A 19,251-nucleotide genomic window follows, 5' to 3' on the forward strand; every position below is an offset into this window, starting at 1 on the left:
TACAACAATACAACTGCACCCCATACCCATACGGGTACCCATACCCTCCCATCACAACTTTGCATTCTTGCCCAACAGATCACTCCACCTCCCCTTACAGGAAGGAAAATGGGACGAATATATGTGTGCTGTACATACACAATCTATTCACCACGCTTCCGGTATTAAGCCCCCTTATTCTGCATCAAAGAAGGCTAAACGAGACAATATCCTTTAGCTGGGAGAAATACCTGCGACCTTTGATCCTAGGCCGCTTCTCCCTCCTCTTAAGGCCTCACTCGCCCATTAGGAACATCCACCATCGTAGACCATGACCTCCCCATCAACGCGATAAAGGTGTGGCCACACACATGGACCCATTCTTGACAAGCTGAGGTCAAAAATTGCATCAAAGTGATAAACCCATGACAAGGCCCCATCGAACGCCTATGTATCCGAACGTGTCCACCCCACACTAAGTCACTTTCTCTGCAGTCATTCTTCAATGCCCAGAATCCTTTCACGCATGTCTATGAGGCGCAGCAATGCTTTTATAAATACATTTGTCACTGAGCCCTCTCACGCTCAGGCAGCAGACAGCCCAAGAAGTCAGCTACAGGATCAACGCTCCTTTTAAACAAGCACTCCCATCGCTTACAAATTTAAAAGATAAGGTCCTTACATGCAATCAATCGCGAGTACAGTAGTACATCAACTGCCGGAGCGTTAGTCACCTCTGCTTGTCCAACGTCAGATGTTGTAACCTCTCAGTATTGTATCGAGAGCCGCCTTTGCATCGTCATGCTGCGAACTTCATCCTGTGTGTAACCACGGCACAAGTCCAAGAACTGGTGGATGGTATTCTGCAGCTTCTGTCTGACGCCGCTTAAGTACAGTATATCGAAATTGCGTTAACACGTCTTCTCATATCTGTATATCGCCATCCGACAGAGCGTAGACCAGAGATCGATTCTTACTGCCATCTCTAGCTAGAGCACGCGATTGAGAAAGGCTTCTGCTTCGTCTCGAACATGTCCTGTGTATCATGCCTTCAAGCACAGCGATTAGAAATGACAAGACAGATACAGCACCTTCCCAAGAGAAAAGGTATGAGCGACATCTCCAGCCTCATAGATTTTATAATAATTGTATATAGTGCAATTCACAACGTCGGGAGGTATCTCAAAATACCAAGAATTGTCCTCACCCTTTCCGCATCGTCGTTACCTTCACACACCACTGCCGTCAACAGTCCATGTTCTGCACGTGCCTATGTACTCGGACACACGACTTTTTCGACATTGCATCAGCTCTTATACTGTATCCTGGATAACTATGTTTCCTGTTGAAACATCAGACGCAATGCCCCGATTCACACGTGAGTATAGATACTCGAGGGACATGCGTTCAGATTGTATCACGCACATTCGCAAAGCCCGAGACGCTAAAATAGCGCATCAGCGCTCTATGCGTAGCACTTTGCAATATAATCAACTCCCCGCGCTTGTCACGAATGCGATGTTCTTCGAGACAGAGAAACTCAGTTGAACCTTAAGGATAGCGAGAGAAAAGCAAGCTATTCGAGATGCTCTTGACATCTAGTTGCAACACACTGGAAACCTTACGCATTCTACAGATTTTCACAGAGTATTGAAGCACACGATATATTTTATGAAGTATAGCACGCTCCCTCGACTGTCTTCAGGAACTGAACGAAAAGAATCCCAGATGTTGAACAGTTAGAAACCGTGATAGCAAAGAGGATGGCTCCCTGAAATCCATGTATGCCTGGATTTGTCGGAGCTGTCGTCTTCATGCCGCCTATGTTTTGCAGCAACTGCAAAATCTATGTGAGCGGTAATCAGTTGCTCGAATTGTTAATCGAAGCTTTATCGGCTTTCTTGACGGACTCAGTCCTGACCTAGGTTTAATCTGCACATTGAATGGAAAGAATAACATTTTTACATCCCCGTTTACCCCTTTCCCCTTTTCTGTCGTGGCCTACTGCTTCTGCACCCCAAGAGAAGCATTCCGTGCCATGTGGTCCTTGTTAGAGAAAGGATCCATGAATTGCAACGAGAACAGTAGAAAGGCAACCGTGCCGGCATATACCAAAACAGTCTATGATATATATCAATCATCGCTTTCAATCATGAATAAGAACATGTACTTTTATGAGTATGCAATCTGCCCCAACTCACAAAAATGGGTGGGTATGGTGAACAGCCTAAGCTGTTCCAGAAACACAGATAAAGAATGTCCGTTGACTTCTCTTGAAAGGTAATAGTACAATTTTCGATCAAGTTTCATTGCCATGAGAGGGATCATCAGCTCAGCTCAATTGCGAACGGGGTGCGATTGCATGCATACATGTATATGTCTATTAAAATGCCTTGAATTCAGAACTGATGTCGATCACTAGATGATATACTACTTTCTATAATGTATAAATGTTTTATAGACAAGCAATTGATAACTAAAAGGTAAAGTTAAAAAAGAATAACGTTCGTTCATTTTAATATTTGGATTCAGAATAGAAAGAGAAGCAGGGATCAAGCAAATCTGATTCTATCACATTGATCCACGGCCATGTGTGTTGAATGACTGCCAAAAGAACCACAACGAATTGTCGAACTACGAGTAGGCAACATGAACATGCTCAAAATGGAGATTTTCAACTTCTCCCTTCTCAAGAATGGGGAAGCGTTGTTGTCTGACGTCGTTGGTATAACTACTTTCGAAAGGATTTCTCGTCGATACCATATTGCCAAAATAGTAAGGTAAACCTAAGTACAAATGTCCGTGTCTAGCATTTAGCTGCTATTAGATAAACAACATCGTTCACAACCAAGAATTCTATACTGTGGAATCAGAGCGGGAAGACTTACTTACGAGGACAACCGTACTATTTAGACTATCTAGACTAAATGGGCATTGTAGGAAAGGAGAGAGCGAATAAACTAGGGCAAAAGCAGGTATAATGAAGAGGAAGAGATCAAAGGGTGGATGTGTCTACGCTAGTACTTTTGGTCACATTTATTTTGACCGTCATGGTAGATACGGCGCGCTGATACGCTCTAGCTTCCACGGATACACTGCACTGTAGTTTAGATCTTGTTAAGATACAGATGGAAACCCATGCAGAATGCCCAGACCAACCAGACAGCCACCAAGCCAAGTCCAATTTCCTGGCTCAATCCTATCATATTTTCAAGCGTGTTCAGAGACTCTCAAGAGGTGGGCTGGGATAATTGTTACCAAGGGTAAGTGGATGCGTTTAGTGTTAGAAACTTTTCTATTCAGTAGTGGGGGATTTTCAATGCCTCTCGCTCTAGAGAGAGGCAACATATTTCAACCTGAAACTTGAAAATGGTATCAAACATGTGCATAGACCCACTCAGAATCGCTCACTGTTGGTCACGTTTGAAGCAAGTTTAAAAGTGGCTCATACGCTTGAGAACGCGATGCATTGAGAACTACAAGCGTACATGTCTACGAAATATGGTACATAGTACCTGTATGCATGTCGAGGTGGAAGCTGGATGGTATTGCGGATATTTTGGAGGCGGATGAACAATACAGATTTAGGGGTGGGGTGTGTGGTGGCCTTTCCCATTGTGGCGGCCAAATCAAAACTGACTTGAGAGAACTGCAAACTTCGTAGTGCCCGACAAGGCAATGCCTTGTCGGGCACTGTAGGAGTATCGACAACAGATGCAGGAAAACATCGCGCTGTGACGCTGCAGTCACGATAGCCGCAGTTTGTATCTCCAACATGATTAGATTCCTGCACATGTATTCGCAAATGTATTCGAGCTCGACACATGGGTGGTTGCATCTTGCACGAAGACTTGTCACACTGCAGTTGCTGTTTCTATGCCTGCGCGGAAAAGCAAGCACTGAACAGACGAAGCAACAACAAATGCATAGATATCTACGCTTTTGCATTGCGTTTCTTTGTGACAAAGTCCCGATGGCACCGAAAGCGTGGCAAGAGCAGAGACAAAAGAGAGGATAGGTTGTGTGGGGTCACATGTAAGAGGTTGACAGCTTTGTATCAGGGCCAAGGTTAAAACAGCACCGCTCCTTCAATCTTGCATCGAGCATAGAGAGAAAACACGCAAGGGATAAGTAGCCGGACTGTATTCTTCCGCTGACAAACAAGAGGCGTTTAACGCTTGAATGCAATGTGTACATCAGACATTTTTCGATGTGACCGGGCCATGAGATTGAGGTGCTCCATAGAATCTACGGCATAGCATCATAGCATCGTATTGTAGCTGGACATAAAGTTTAATCTTTGCATGAGCGGGATTGTGGAGATGCTGATTTTGGTTGAAGCGAGAGAAAGAGAAGACGCAACGTTGTTGGAGTGCATGCGTGTACATCTGACTGGTTTACGTGAGCATGCCGAATCGCAAGGTGAACCGAAAATGTTGTCACGTACAGTAGCGTTTGCCATGACTGGCAAACTGAGCAACCCAAAGAAATAACAAATAAACTTTCATTTGCTCGTCTGTTGTGCATCATAACATTAACTGGTGTGTGTTTGCAAAAAGCTTTACACTTGAATCCAAAGGTGCAAAGCAACCATCAGATCAAAAGCTTGAGCGCTCCAGTGATCCATGTAAACAAAGATCAATTCAAAACGAGACATGTGTATCAGCTTTCCTCCAAAATTTTGTCCTTCGCACCAGACATGAACAAGTGTATTGTATTGAGTAGAAGACAACCAGCGAATCCTGAGGCACAAGCTCCTTCGATCGCCCCATATCAAAAGCAGCGCGCTAATTCACTTCTTAGTTGAAACTCGCACCGTCTCTTGATTGCTAGATGGTCTATTGGGTAGACGAGGATAGACAGGGTATGAATGAAAAGTCTCAACAATAACTGCATTTCGATAGAAGAAACCCCCCTTTCTAAAACGTCGTATTCCTCATGTCCTGAAATGTGGTGTTTCACGCCATTCGAGACCCGTTTCGTCTATTTGCGCCTGATTAATGTTCTTCTTTTCAGAATGCCATCCTACTGACCCATAATTGAACACACGAGACCTTTTCATAAACAACGAGCATCTTACATTCCACGCTGGTTGTAGTACTAGTTTTCTGCAGCATGTAGCTCAAGGCAGGACGATGAGCAGTATGATTATTAAAACAGGGCAACATATTTCTGCCAATAACGTATCGGATTAGCAGAACTGAGTGCTGCTGCCTGGATGGGAACAAAACACCTTTGGCATCACCATCACCATTTGCTAGCCTTTTAACTCGGCCATTACGATTTCTTCTAAAACTAAGTTTGTTTCATCGGAATTGCGCCAAGTTTATCTCAGATAACCCTCGCTTCAATTGCGAAACTTAGTATTCTATGCCTTTCATGAGTGACTGTCCCGCTGTTTAAGCCTAAAGGAAAACAGCATTGTATATATTCTCTGTGACCGTACTAAATGAACGAAAGGTGTACCTCACACTATTTCTTGGGCACTTGGTTGATCTGAGGACATTCTTTGATATATGAACGATGAAAGTCTTCGGAACATGCTCGCTTTGAAAGAGCAACTTTACTGCAGAAGAGGGTTTGAATATGCACCGTATGATAGAGACCCACATATAATAATAGTTTCAGATCATCTTCCACATATCTTGTCTTTAGAGTTGAAATCTGGCAAGCTTGTTTGTGATGCAAAGGACATGCTGCTCCCTCAAATTTGTTCAGAGCGTTGTGTTTTGCATCTCACCGACATTGTCATTAAAGGCTTCTCTTTGATGCTTGTGCTACGGACCATCGCCTCACACCGAAAAGGTTCTTTTCGCTTCTCCAATCTCAAACCACCAGTTGGTGTTCTGGTCACTCAAACTTCTTTATGTGCCCACGGGCTATCATGAAAGGTGTCTGGCATACTGCACTATTTCGGAGAAAGGTGAATCAGAAAACGTTTTGACCCAGTATATTTCCAACAGTGAAATTTAAAACACGTGTCTGTCGGACAGCAGAGCAACTTTTATTGCACACAAGCACATTACATGAAGGCACTAGCATATGGCTCATGAAAAAGTAGAAGACATCCAGAAACCTGATGTGGAAGGACGATATTTCAAGGTCAAGGTCACTCCATTTTTTGAAGAAGGCGAAAGAACTAGGACCCATGGATAAATTTTCTTTGTGCATGTTATTCTATGTCGACTGCAAACGTTCAGGCCGTAACATGTCACAACAGCACAGGTATGCAGCCCGGACGTCGAAGGAATCTATAAAAAATGGTTGTTGTTGGTCCGTTTTGAAGTTCACCAACAAACAGCGACAAACGATGGAAGCAGCTCAGGGAAATGTCACGCATGGAGGGTGATGTTTGTGCCATTGACTCTGTTAGTTTCAAGGAACGACGACTAATGCTCCTGAATGTTGGCAAGCAACCCTCTGTGAGGACTGAGCAAGATAAAGGCGAATTTTCAATGATATTCCTGTTGTTCTCCAGGAGTGGAACGCCTACACCCTGGCATCCCCGATACGGTGCATGTAATGTATCTTGGGAACCTGATTTAGTAGCTCTCCATTTGTCGAAGTGTTCTGCGTGCAGCTGAAACAAGGCAAGACTCAGTGGCTCGAGACTTGCTTTGAGAAGGATGAGTCTCCACCGCATGGGTCGTCGTGTCGCTGAGCCATATCCACGTAGACAAGATCAAAAAGAACAAAAAAACAAAAACAAGTGGGATCTCAAAACAAATTGATGCCTTGCGAGCTCGAAACAATTTTTTGTACCTACCTTTGAATGGTCTCTCTGGAGATAGATAGTCATCTTATTCTTCAGAACAGCCATTCCACGAACGATGGGGATTTGCCGGCGACTGGACGACAGAGAAGGCGATAGGACTCTCAGTAATCATTTCAAAGACAAGCTTGTTGCAAGTTTCATTCTCAACAAGGTATCCCTTTTTGATGTGGAGCCGTTAGTTACGAAACTGGCCGAAGTATGCAGCCGCACTCTTAAATGACACGATGCTAATGAGGGCTTACTTTGCGACCTGCAAAGCCCATCAAATCCGCCACCAGCGAAATACTAACGATAAAGGAGTTCTGTGGGGCTTCGACCGTGACACAGAGAGCTTGTCCGAGGCTGTTTCAGGTGGTCTGCCTCTCTCTCCAGATGGACCTTCACCTGTCGTTGTTTCCGTTGCGTTGTTCATTCGAGAAAGCCGTCTCTCTCCAAGGCGGTGTCCGCGTGATGTGTTCAGGGTAAAGGTTGGCGTTTCCGACTAGATGGGGATGGTTGTCTCCGTTTGTCCCTGAACGGGAGGAAGATATCAGAAGGGTACGTGACAAGCTCAGTGCACTCTGATACCACCACTTGGTCAAAAATATAGATCCCAGTGCGATTGCATTCAATGTAGCATTTCGTTGGCAATCTGCACATACTGTGACGATGGAGCCGCAGAGTGGAAGCTGCGACCCTGAAGCCCCCATCGCGCACGACACACGCAACGTACTCACAATCTACCGGGGCCTTACCACACTGGGCTTACTTGCGTCTTTTCCATCCTTCCAAGTTGTGAGGATCGATGAGTATCCAGATATGATCCGGCCGAAATGTCAGATATCACGTGTGCGGATCACTAATTCTCGACAAGTGCCTGTCGCGAGACTTGCAACCACGTCTGACAATTATTACACGTAGAGTACGAACTAAAGGGGGGGGGGGTGCTGGAGACGTCGGACAAAAACCTCAATATTAAAAGGAAAAAGTACTTGTAATTGTCAAGCAATCACCATTTTTTATGTTTTGCGACGGGGACACTCTCAGCCTGTCGTCCACTGGGACTTGGCGAAAACAACCACGGACACAGAAGAGGAGTGAGATTGAAGCGCGCGGACACTTTTGCACCTCAACCGAGCACTAAGATCGGACATCCAAGCAAATAAATAAAAAAATAGAAAAGTCCGCCTATTTTATATTTTTGGGTTGTTGCACACATATACGTAGAAAGCCGTAAGCAATCGATTGAGATATTTTTTCTTTAATTTCAACCACGTCGTTCTGATATACGGCGCACTATCTGGCGCCGTTACGCGCGGCGGTGCTCCTTGGCCCGTGTCGGAGATATTTTTCAAAATATTTTGCATGTCTGATTTTTTTGTCACTGTCCGACAACACCAGCAACCCCCCTTTACGCAGCAGAGACTCATAATCCCACGGGATGGCCATCTCTATTTACACAGCCGCAATAGCCAGGTGCTCCGTCTGCAACTGCTGCCGCTCGCTCGCATAACCGGACGCTCACGCACACCACGTGTCGCAAAAACACAGAACCACTTTTCCTAAACTGCGGTCTTCAAGGGCATCATCCCCTTAAAAAAATGCATCTTGCCGCTTTGCTCAATAGCTCGAGTTTCCAATCCACCCTCGTTTTGGAATCTTCCCGGGCCGAGTCACACGTTAGATGGCCTTCCACGGTTCAAATCCGATTTGCGTGCTCTTAATACAGGCAACAAGCTAGGAAAGATACCAGACACAGGATAAACAGATCAGTCTTGTGAGTTTTATCGAACGGGAAAGAGTAGCAAAAGCAACGCACGTAGAAGACATATCAGTACCACTTCTAGAGCACTCCGCTACGAAAAGAAAACAAAAAAAAACTACGTGACCTATGGCAGCTCACGGAGACGGCACGAACGCCGCAAGAAAACAATGCCCCAGAAAACCACTTCGTGAGACTATGGCAACCGCAGCCTCCGAATGGCACTGAGTTTTGAACGAGAAGAGTCCGAAAAGAATCCTAGGTCAAAATGTCAAAAGAATTAGTTGGAGGGAGAAGAAAACATTCTACGCGTTTAAGCAGTGCTTAGTTTGGGGTCCAGCGGCTTTCCAATGGCGTACACAATGAAACCGATCTTACGCAGCAGCTCGTGATCAAGCACGTTGCGACCGTCAAAAACAAATGACGGCTTGATCATCTTCTCAAACACCTTGTTGTAATTGATATCCTTGAATTCATCCCACTCGGTTACGACAGCCATCGCATGAGCATTGTCGCATGCGGTGATAGCGTCAGGGCACAAGGTGACATACTTTTGCACTTCTATCTTGTCCATTTGACAGGCCCCGGTCAAATCACTCCAAATCTGCTCCTCCTCGACCTTGGGATCGTAGATGGCGATCTGCGCCTTCTCCTCGATGAAACGGCGACAAATTTCAATAGCGGCCGACTCACGCGTATCGCCAGTGTCCTTCTTGAAGGCAAACCCAAGAAGCGCAATCTTCTTGCCTGTGATCGTGTTGAACAGGCCATGAATAATGCGCGACACAAAGCGCTCCTTCTGCAGATCATTCATCTGGACAACTTGATGGAAGTAGTGGGCAACCTCCGGAAGCCCCATTGACTCGCACAGATAGACAAGGTTGAGAATATCCTTCTGGAAGCATGAGCCACCAAAGCCGACTGAGGCTTTCATAAACTTGGGACCGATACGGGTATCCATACCGACAGCTCGAGCAACCTCATCCACATCAGCTCCAGAAGCCTCGCAGATAGCCGAGACGGCGTTGATGGAGGAGACACGCTGAGCCAAAAACGAGTTGGCAACGAGCTTGGAGAGCTCGGAAGACCAGACGTTGGTCTGCAAAATCTTCTCACGCGGAACCCAGTGAGCGTAGACATCAGCCAAAGTCTGAGAGGCCTTGCTGCCTTCTTCACACAAGGTACTTCCAATGAGTACGCGATCCGGGGCGTCGAGATCCTCGATGGCGGTTCCTTCTGCGAGAAACTCCGGGTTGCTCAAAACAGAAAACTGGGTCTTGCCCGCGCCGTGTAAGACGGCAGAAATGGCCTCCGCGGTCTTGATGGGGACGGTGCTCTTCTCGACGACAATCTTAGGGGTTTCCGCGACCTGAGCGATGCGGCGGGCGGCGAGCTCCCAGTAAGTGAGGTCTGCGGCGCGGCCGGCGCCAATGCCGACTTTCTTGGTCGGGGTGTTGACGGCGACAAAGATGATGTCGGCCTCCTTGATGCACTGGTCGACCTGGGTGGTGAAGAAGAGGTTTCGGCCGCGGCAGGCCTTGACAACCTTGTCTAGACCGGGCTCGTAGATGGGGAGGTTGTCGCTGTTCCAGGCAGCGATGCGCGGCTCCGAGATGTCGACAATGTTGACAGTGATCTCGGGGCACTTGAGGGCTATGACGGACATGGTCTAGATGGTGGGGCATGGAGAGTGGGGTCGACGTTAGAAACACAGAATAGATGAGTGGTTAATGCGTGGGACAACGCGTGTGAAAGAGAACGTACCGGCCCGCCGACGTAGCCAGCGCCAATGCAGCAGATCTTGAGACCATCCTGGCAGGGAGTGGAGACCATTTTTCGGTAGTCTTTTTGGGGGGAGGGTGGTCTCGGAGGAATGTGCAAAATTTTGCTTGGTGAAGGTGAGAGGAGCAGGAGGGAAGGGGGTCGGCTTTTGAACTGGCTGATGTAGGAGTACTCGGAAAGCGAGAAGGGGGGGGACGGAAAGAAATGATTATGTGGGAGAGTGGGCAGCGGAATGAATTTGAAGGGAGGAATGGTGTCTGTTTTAGTGGAATTGGATCGGGCGTAGAGGCGAGTCAAGCCGTGTGTGGTCAGTTTTGTTGGTGCCCTGTCTCTGTGCCGCTCTGTACATCCGCTACACGTGTACCGCCCCCATATGCCGCACGCCATGGGCACTGTCACAGTGTCAGCAAGACCATAGGGCCCGGTGGGAAGCCGCGGTTTGAAATTTAGAAATAATTTGGCCCCCGCAATTCATATGCAGTGTTTGGCTGGCGCAGTTCCCTCGTCCGTACGCCGGTGTCGAAGATTGCAAGTACATTGATTGATTTTAAAACGTTTACTTTTTCCGTAAAGTTTATGAGGGCCACTTCCACATATGATTGGATAAATTAGAGACCGGAACGCCGCCGTACACGTCTGATATGACGTCACAGTCTTCCGCCAGAATTGTCCTGTCCAATCAGCAAAGCACAGGTGGCTCCGCAGTACCTTTCGCCTGACACGTGTAACTCGGATGTGACTTGAGTCCGGACCTCCCAGACCTGGAGCAGCATGGACGTGGATCGAGCCGCCATGCGCAGCACCCGCCTGGATCGCCCCGCCCCACTCGGTCCCCGGGCCGCCCCCGTTTTATCTTCACGGGAAGACGTCAACATGGAACATCACCCTTACTCGTCATGGGCGCGTGCCGGCTGTACCCTTCAGAAGGGTACTGCGGCATGACTGCGCCGACATCGCGCATCACCATGAGGGCCTGTTGACAGGCTGACATCAGCCCGCCCCGCTTGACCGCGCTGCGACACATGGGCTCCGCGGGCGCTGGCACCGCCCTTGCCACTACGTTGAGGTCGGCCACGCATCGTTGCGATTGCCTTTGTATACGAAACACGCCGCGGCTCCGAGACGGACGTGAGCCGCTACAGTACATGCTTTGACACCCGACTCGTTCCGCTCCTCGGTCTACTGTAGATTTGCCAAGCAAACGCGACGCGTGCGCGACCCATGAGAGCCGCGCCAGCACTGCCCCGCCTCGCATCCGTCCCCACCTTGCCCACCGCCTTAAGTTCCTTCCCGCCACAGGCTGTGTCCCACTTGAGAAGGCCGCGAAACGGGACACTCTGACATGCGCCACGCCACTGCATTTCTTGGTCTCAACAAATATCTCATCGCACGCGCGCCTCTGTACCTGGTGTGTGGATATGTACAACAGTCCCCCTACTGTAATTCGGGCCATTCCTTCTCTCCACGTGAATACTTTCATACAATGTTCATACAATTTATTATATTGATCATCTCGCGATCCTCCCCTCCTCTCCGTTTCCTTGACTCTCCTTCCCGCACAGTCGTACAGTCCCGTCGACAGAAAGTCCATCCTCATGTGCACGTCGCCCAGGTCGCCCACTCACCAACCACAGTTCGTCCACAACTGTAAATAGAACGCCCTCGCACCTCCCAGTGGACCTTCCGGACGCGAATTGCCTGAGGCGAATTGCTAGCCACTCTCGCCACCTCCCTGCTCATCGCCGCAATAACGCACTGTTTGTGTCTCCGTTGCACTCGCGTGAGAATCTGTCGCCAACCACACGCACATGGCGTTATACATGTGAACTGTATATCACTCCTATTGCCCTTTGCCTCTTAATTGCAGTCAAGCTCTTGTACTGTTCAATACAGTCACTTTGCCACTCAACCACATACTGTATCGAGATGCAAGGCTAGCCTTATTCTTTGTGCTGCACGACAGTAAAGTTTAGGGACAAGCGTGTGAATGGGACGCGACGTTTATAGCCCCCGTGCTATTGGCGTGTGTCCATTTCTTTCTGCGACCGGAATCAACTTTTGCACGTCTTGACAGCATTTCAGACACGCAGAGCAAAGCCTCGATAGCACCACAAGAAAATTGTTGCAGATTCCGTGCAGTCGAGGCCTAAGATGTAGGCGCAACAAAATTCTCATCTAAAGCAATGGATTGTGCTTCCACTCGATAGTACTGCAGCAAGGCGTGCGACGGCGGAGTCCGTCGTAGGAGTCTACAGTAGTGTTGCAGGCTGAATCCGCAATGACGGAAGCCGTTGGCGAACAGCAGTTGCGTCCAGTGAACAGTCTCGTTGGAAAGGAAAAAACTGTAATGAACCAAGCGCGAATGGCCGCTGCGCGTACAATGCAGCGTGCTGGCATCTCTGGCAGTAGACGCCAGAGCAGGAAAAATCAAGAAAATTAACGGCACTGTATCTATCATATGCCAATTCTGATTGCAAATGGACGTCGACTGCACTCTCCTTCCCGCCATGGACGCAACGAGCCACAGCTTCCCTTATCAAAACAGCAAATCCCTCAAACAACTTTGACTTTTGCCCACATACTTTCTTGTGTTCCATGTCCCGCTCTTTCCACTCTCTCAGTCCACACCCAGAAAGATTCTTTCCTTTTCCCCCCTTTCAAATAGAGGCTCCCCTCTTCGCCAGATCTCTACCTCACCCTTCCCCCCTCGCCCACTCTCCCTACATATCCCTAATTTCCCCCTTCATTCCCAAACCCATCTCACCTTCAAACTTTGTCATGCCCAGCTCTGACCGACCACGTCCCGCCTTGCGAAGCAAAACGTACTCCGCTTTACCCTCCCGCGATGCCCTTCGTCTTGAACAGATAGCCATTTGGGGAGATGCGGCTGCCCAACGTCTGCGTCCCCCTTCTCGCCCACCCACCGCAAACCAAAAGAAACACCCTCGTTCAAAAATCGCTCCTCGCAAGAACCCCGCTGTAGTAGCGCAGGTCCCGCTCTTCGCACCTACACGTCAGGATGCTCCATTTGACCTCCTCGCTCTTGAACGCTGCTTCACCACAGCTGAATCTCTCGCTAAATCTCAGCGTCAGCCCCACCCACCGAAAGGAAGTCTAGCCATGTGTAAGTCACGCTCGGCAGAGGTCTTTTGCAAGAGTGGTGCTTACGCTGCCGTCGCCAAGGCCTCTGTTCGTAAAGTCAGAAAAGAAGAAGAGCTCAAGAGGCTCAGCGATGCTGCGGCAAAACTTCACGAAGAAGCACCGCTCCGATTGGTCATTACTAGGAGGAACACCATCTCGCTTAAGGGTGACCGAGAGTTCAAGGTCGAAACCACCGCCATGAGAGATCGCTCCGCCAGCGTGGCCGAGAACCGGCGCCCGTCTAATTTCCCAAGGAGGCTTTCCGAGTCCCGCAAGAAGGCAAGAGCTCCCAGGTATGACCACCCTGCTCCAGTTGTATGGAAACATCCAAGTGAGGCTTTTGGCTCGCGCGAACGTGACGAGAACAATTTTCGACGAAGCAATGCCAAACTCCCGGAGAGAAGGGAAAATCTTGGCCATCTCGCTTCGGATGATTGGAACAACTTCAGACGCGGAAGGAATAGCACTCCATTTCTTGGTAGATACACAAGGACTACCAGCTGCCAACTACCCACACCCAGCAAATCTCGTCGTCGCCCGCAATCAGCGATTAGCTGGGCTTCCTGACTAGAATATCAATTTCGCATGTCCTTTTGTAGTGTAGCAACAGGAGAGTCGTTTCGGTGCTTAGCCTGTCTTCATCTGCTTGTTAGCTAGTTTTCCCTCTTCAGAACTTGTTCGCAATCAACTCTCGTATCTACATAAACGCTTTCCAGTGTTCTGAACCTTCGTTTTCAGCGCTTCTTTGACGTTCTGCAACATTCACGTAGACACTGCTTGAGCGATTTCGTAAGCCGTGATCCATTTGTTAACAAGAATTTATGCACGTTCGAATTCCACAGTTTCTCTCTCCTCGTTTCTGAACTGGAGCATTGCTGATATGAACTGTTCTAGTTGCCCGTCAAGAACGCCTTGAGCATCAGCATTTTCCACACCTGTTCGCACATCCTTCACCATCTTGTAAGGGTGCAACACATAGTTGCGGATCTGGTAACCCCAGGCCGCTTCGATTGCCTCTCCCCGAATATCCGCCAACTCCTTCACTCTGAGCTCTTCTTTTATGAGCAAGAGCTTCGCCTTGAGCATATTCAAAGCCCTTGACTTGTTCATCAGCTGCGACCTCTCTTGCGCGCATCGCACAGCAATTCCCGTGGGCTCATGCACCATGCGAACTGCAGACTCAACTTTGTTGACATTCTGACCCCCCTTCCCACCCGCCCGCATCGTCGTCACTTTGAGGTCCGACTCTGGAATCTCGATGTTCGTGAGATCCTCTTCCTCAAGTATAGGCATCACCTCCACGCCCGCAAAGCTCGTTTGCCGCTTGCTTTGCGCATTAAAAGGACTGATCCTTACCAATCGATGCGTCCCAATTTCCCCACGCATAAATCCAAACGCATGTTTCCCGTCTATCTCAATCGATACCGACTTATAACCAGCTTCCTCCCCCTCGCTGAGATCAACAACTCTAACACCAAAACCTTCACTTTCCGCCCAGCGCGTGTACATACGACAAAGGATTTCAGCCCAGTCCTGGGCATCGGTCCCTCCCGCGCCTGCTGTGATGCTGAGCACGGCGCCGCTCTTATCATGCGGTCCGTCGAGTAGCTTTTCCAGCTCATACTTGGCCACATCCGTGCTAACGTTTTCAAAAATCGTATTCGCTTCAGAGAGCATGTCGGCTTCCTCGGCGGACGCTTCGCCATCAGCCCCAGAGGCTTCCTCGCCCAACTCCAGGAAACCGATGGCATCGTCGAGGCCATTTTGCCATCTTTCCAATCTGGCGAGAACTGATTCGTGCGCGGCGAGCTTTTGGAGAGACGCTTGAGCGAGAGTAGAGTCATCCCAAAACGTGGGCATGGAGGACATGGTCTGAATTTCTCGAACGGCAGCTTGATGGGCTTCAATGTCGGTCGCTGCTGCATTGGCAGAGACGCGGGCTTGAAGATTTTGCAAGCTGCGCTTCAACTGCGATACTTGATCAGCCAGGATTGGGCTCGTGCTGGCGAGGGCCGTGGGGGTGAGATTTCGCAGCAGAGGCCGGCGTCGGCGAGGTGTCACATAGCGCGGGGCAGCGGCGCGCCGGACAGGCCCGATGCATGGTGCGGCGACTTGTGGTGATGGTAAGAGGGGAAGCGAGGTGACAAAGGCGTCGCTGAGAGAATGAGAGGGTCTCATAGTTGTACAAGCCGCTTGCGCAATTATCTTCAAGCCGTGGAAAGAAAGGCACCACCTGCTGCAAGAAGTAATCTAGAGAGATCTCTCTGTGACGTGTCTCCGCACTGTACATACAGTATGTACATATTATGGCACCGGCGTAGTCCATAGAGAGTGGGCAGGTGCCGTCCACAGTGCAGTTCGTATCTTAATACGTGGACACGTGGTAATAATGGATGCACCGAAACAATGTGGTATGGCCTTGAAACTACTTCTTTGAAGTAAAAGAAGTCATTTCCGTATCATATACAGTATTGTAACACTTGATCTATGTATAGTAACAGTATTTGCAAACCTCAAATTCGCCTTCCTTTCGCATCTGAGAGACGAAATTCTTCCAATCCTTTCATCCGATAGTCTAAGCTCGCGGCTGAGAACAAGTCGGCAGCAAACCCTTTCAACGCCTTTGACTCAAGGGATTTGCGAAGGCGAGTACTATGCACGCGGAGCGATGCTAGCAAGGGTCTAGAGCAAGTGGAAGGGTCGAAGTTACCCGTCCCTCTGTGAGCGTAGCGGGCCGTTCGGAACCGCCATCATCGTCCTGCTTGTCACCAAGATGGATGTAGACGATGACACCGCAAGCGGCATGGTCAGGGACACTAGTAAGCTCCGTCATGACGCGGAACGAAGGGACCGTATGGTGGTTCAACTGCGCGTGGAGAAACAGAGGCTTGCGTCGCTCCCGAAGAACTCACAATACTTCTTGCACAGGATGCGTGTCATAGCCAGAGCGCTTGAAATTCTCGCTCGGCAAAATCACAGTGCTTTGGAAGCCCATGAAGATGAGTTGGCCTCCTTGCTATCGTCTCTTTCTCTGTGACTGCTGCGCACGCATGGTTTGGTAATAGTGTTGGCGCTGCTTGTGAAGTTCCTATTCCTCATCTCGATTTGAAAGTCGTCAAGAAAACTGAAAGAGGCACGGCCACGTTCAGCACCATCTTTACATTATTAGAGAGCATGTGTCCATGAACAGGAACTAAACATCGGTCATAAATTGTGTCAAAAAGCGAGTGTCGTTCCTGTACAGCTCGCGGATATCCGGAATCTCGTGCATTACCATTGCGAATCGCTCGACCCCAAAGCCCGCCGCGAACCCGCTCCATTCTTCAGGGTCCAACCCTACATTTTCTAGTACAGCTGGGTCTACCATCCCACATCCTAGCACTTCCAACCACCGTCCTCGGAAGAAGACGTCCACTTCTACGCTGGGTTCTGTGAACGGAAAGTACGAGCCTCGGAAGCGCGTTTGGATTTCCTCGCCTAACATCTTTTTAAGAAAATGGGTGACCGTAGCTTTCAATCCGCCAAAGTTCAAAACGCCCATTTTGTCGACGGCCAAGATTTCGATTTGATGGAAAGTGGACGAGTGCGTTGCATCTGACGTGTCTCGACGGTAAACACGACCCGGGGCAATGATTTTGAACGGAGGTTTGTTCTCTTCCATGTACCGAATTTGCACGGATGATGTTTGCGTGCGTAGCAAGTTCTTCTTGTCAGCAGTGAGATAAAAAGTGTCCTGCATCTCCCGGGCAGGATGGTCGGGCGGGCAGTTGAGAGCCGTGAAGCAGTAGTAGTCTGTCTCAATATCTCGATTGTACTTAGGGTCGTCGATAAGGTCGTAGCCGATGTCGACGAAAATGTTAGTCGCAATCTTCATTGTTGACGTGATTGGGTGAATGCGTCCCGGAATTCTGTCGGGACGGATACCCGGCATTGTCACGTCAACCCATTCTGATTCTTCCTTCTTTCGTATGTTTTCCTCCTCAATTGCCTCCTTTCTTTCTGCCACCAAAGAACTAACCTTTTCCTTGGCAATATTAACAGCCGCTCCCAACAACGGGCGTTCTTCCTTAACGAGCTTACCAACCATTTTCATGATGACTGTAAGGGTCCCCTTTTTCCCAAGGTACTTGACTCGCAATTTCTCCACTGCTGTTATTTCTTCGGCCTCCCGCAATGCGGTAATAGCATCTTGCAGCTGCACTTCAATTGAGTTTTTCGCGTCATCCAATGAAAGTATTTGGGACGACGACGACGCAGTGGATTTGGGCGAAGTGCAGGCAACCGGAGATATAACGATTGCCCATTGTGCATGGCGAGGGCGTGCGTGTCCTCGTCCAAAAGTGGAACAACGCAAAGAGGTAGCGGTATTCAAGGACGGCGCGAACGATGTGTTGGCGAGCGCAAATGCTTGTGTGTTTCTGCCCATTGTCGGGGTTGCTTCGGCAAGCAATTTCGTGAGAGCAAGAGGAGCAGCTTGGGAAGTGGTGGGGCAGGTGTTTCCGGATGTGCAGCAAATGAGTTGTGGTTCGATGTTGTCTCCGGGTGGTCTGCAAAATTTCTTGAGCTCCAATGCAGATAGAAAACGATCAAAAATTTCCGAAAAACAATCGTTTCCTTTGGATCCGAAGGTGAATGGATTCTCAATGCCATACGACCAGAGCATGAACGCACACAGAGCCAGGCAGTGGGGAACGATTGCTCTTCGAAACGCAAAATGTCGGCTTTTGTGTCAAGTTGCGGCGTGCAGCTGACGACCAACCAATCGAGGAGCTGGAGGGCTACCACGACGGTTTCGAATGGTCAGTTTGCTCGTACGGCGAGACGGGTAAGATGTCCACCCGATGAGCTGCATTGTGCGCCTCAAACCCCAAGAGCTCCAATGCGAATGGAGGGTAGCTCTCCACCTATCAATGCCCCGAGCGGATTGCTCCTACTTTCGTCTAGCATATTGGCTATTGCGTCTGTCGGGTGCGTATTCGAATTGACGGGGGGGCATCCGATGTATGGCTCCACGGTAACGTCTGGTATATTGGCTGTTTCATTGCCGAGCTTTCTCTTCTTGTTTTATTCGGCCATTCGCAAGGGACAGCAAGAAGCCGAAGATGACCCATGAGCTGTTGTGGGATCGCTGATACGGGAAAAGTCGGCTTGTGAACGGGTTGCACGCGTAAGTGCATAGGCGAAGAGGGCACGGCCGCTGTGGGTTTGTGGCTGGTGCTCAGGAGTCCAGCCTTATAGCAATGCCTGTAAAGTTTCAAGCTTGTTTTGTCCAAACTCACATAAACTAGCGATTCAGAGGCTTTGGCTATGTCGAACGCAGATAGTTGACTCGCTCTCCTTCTTGTGCCTAGATTTACATGAGCCTCGAGTAGTCATTTTCCTGTTGCTTTACGACGGTGGGCAAAGAAACTTCAAGACTTCGCAGCACCTCTGCCGATTGGAAAGATTTTAGGAAATCGCTCTTAATAACTACTACAGTAGCTTGCGATTGCACTCGTCGTTCATCGCAGCACGCATGATGTTATCCATTTTCACGAATCTTCTATGCCTCTTCAGGTCCAGCTTGTCAGCAACATTTCTTACACCACAGAGCGGAGCGATTGGAACGCTGCATTCAAAGCCTTCCGTGCGACACTTTGGAAAAAGACATGGAGGGGGGGGACGCGCAATAGTGCCGCTTTCATTATTGCCACCCTCGAATTAGTGCCGCCAAACCGGCAGACACAGGTTCTGCCACGTGTCATGCATGACGTCGTCATCGGCCACTCCTCATGCGCCTCAGCTCAATTGGTGACGTGATGACCCTGACTCAAAGACCCTAACATGACTCCTG

General features: G+C 49.1%; 4 protein-coding genes; all 4 read right to left on the reverse strand.

Moving 5' to 3' along the window:
* Nucleotides 1–8,513: 8,513 nt before the first annotated feature.
* Nucleotides 8,514–10,664, reverse strand: CHC_T00008869001 (UDP-glucose dehydrogenase). XM_005712468.1 is given in 3 exon segments: nucleotides 8,514–8,808; nucleotides 8,809–10,164; nucleotides 10,260–10,664. The coding sequence occupies 2 exon segments, from the start codon at nucleotides 10,662–10,664 to the stop codon at nucleotides 8,809–8,811; spliced, it is 1,761 nt and encodes a 586-aa protein (XP_005712525.1). The 3' UTR covers nucleotides 8,514–8,808.
* Nucleotides 10,665–13,994: 3,330 nt separating this feature from the next.
* On the reverse strand, nucleotides 13,995–15,287 carry CHC_T00008354001 (Peptide chain release factor RF2, Rhodoplastic). XM_005712469.1 is given in 3 exon segments: nucleotides 13,995–14,237; nucleotides 14,238–15,115; nucleotides 15,161–15,287. The coding sequence occupies 2 exon segments, from the start codon at nucleotides 15,285–15,287 to the stop codon at nucleotides 14,238–14,240; spliced, it is 1,005 nt and encodes a 334-aa protein (XP_005712526.1). The 3' UTR covers nucleotides 13,995–14,237.
* Nucleotides 15,288–16,611: 1,324 nt separating this feature from the next.
* Nucleotides 16,612–18,081, reverse strand: CHC_T00001598001 (hypothetical protein). The gene has a single exon (XM_005712470.1). The coding sequence runs from the start codon at nucleotides 18,079–18,081 to the stop codon at nucleotides 16,612–16,614; it is 1,470 nt and encodes a 489-aa protein (XP_005712527.1).
* A 289-nt stretch (nucleotides 18,082–18,370) lies between these two features.
* CHC_T00001599001 (hypothetical protein) lies at nucleotides 18,371–18,595 on the reverse strand. The gene has a single exon (XM_005712471.1). It carries the CDS (start codon nucleotides 18,593–18,595, stop codon nucleotides 18,371–18,373), a length of 225 nt encoding a protein of 74 aa, XP_005712528.1.
* Between the last annotated feature and the right edge of the window lie 656 nt (nucleotides 18,596–19,251).

This window comes from Chondrus crispus, genomic scaffold (genome assembly GCF_000350225.1).
Source record: "Chondrus crispus Stackhouse genomic scaffold, scaffold_105, whole genome shotgun sequence".
NCBI classification, from domain to species: domain Eukaryota; phylum Rhodophyta; class Florideophyceae; order Gigartinales; family Gigartinaceae; genus Chondrus; species Chondrus crispus.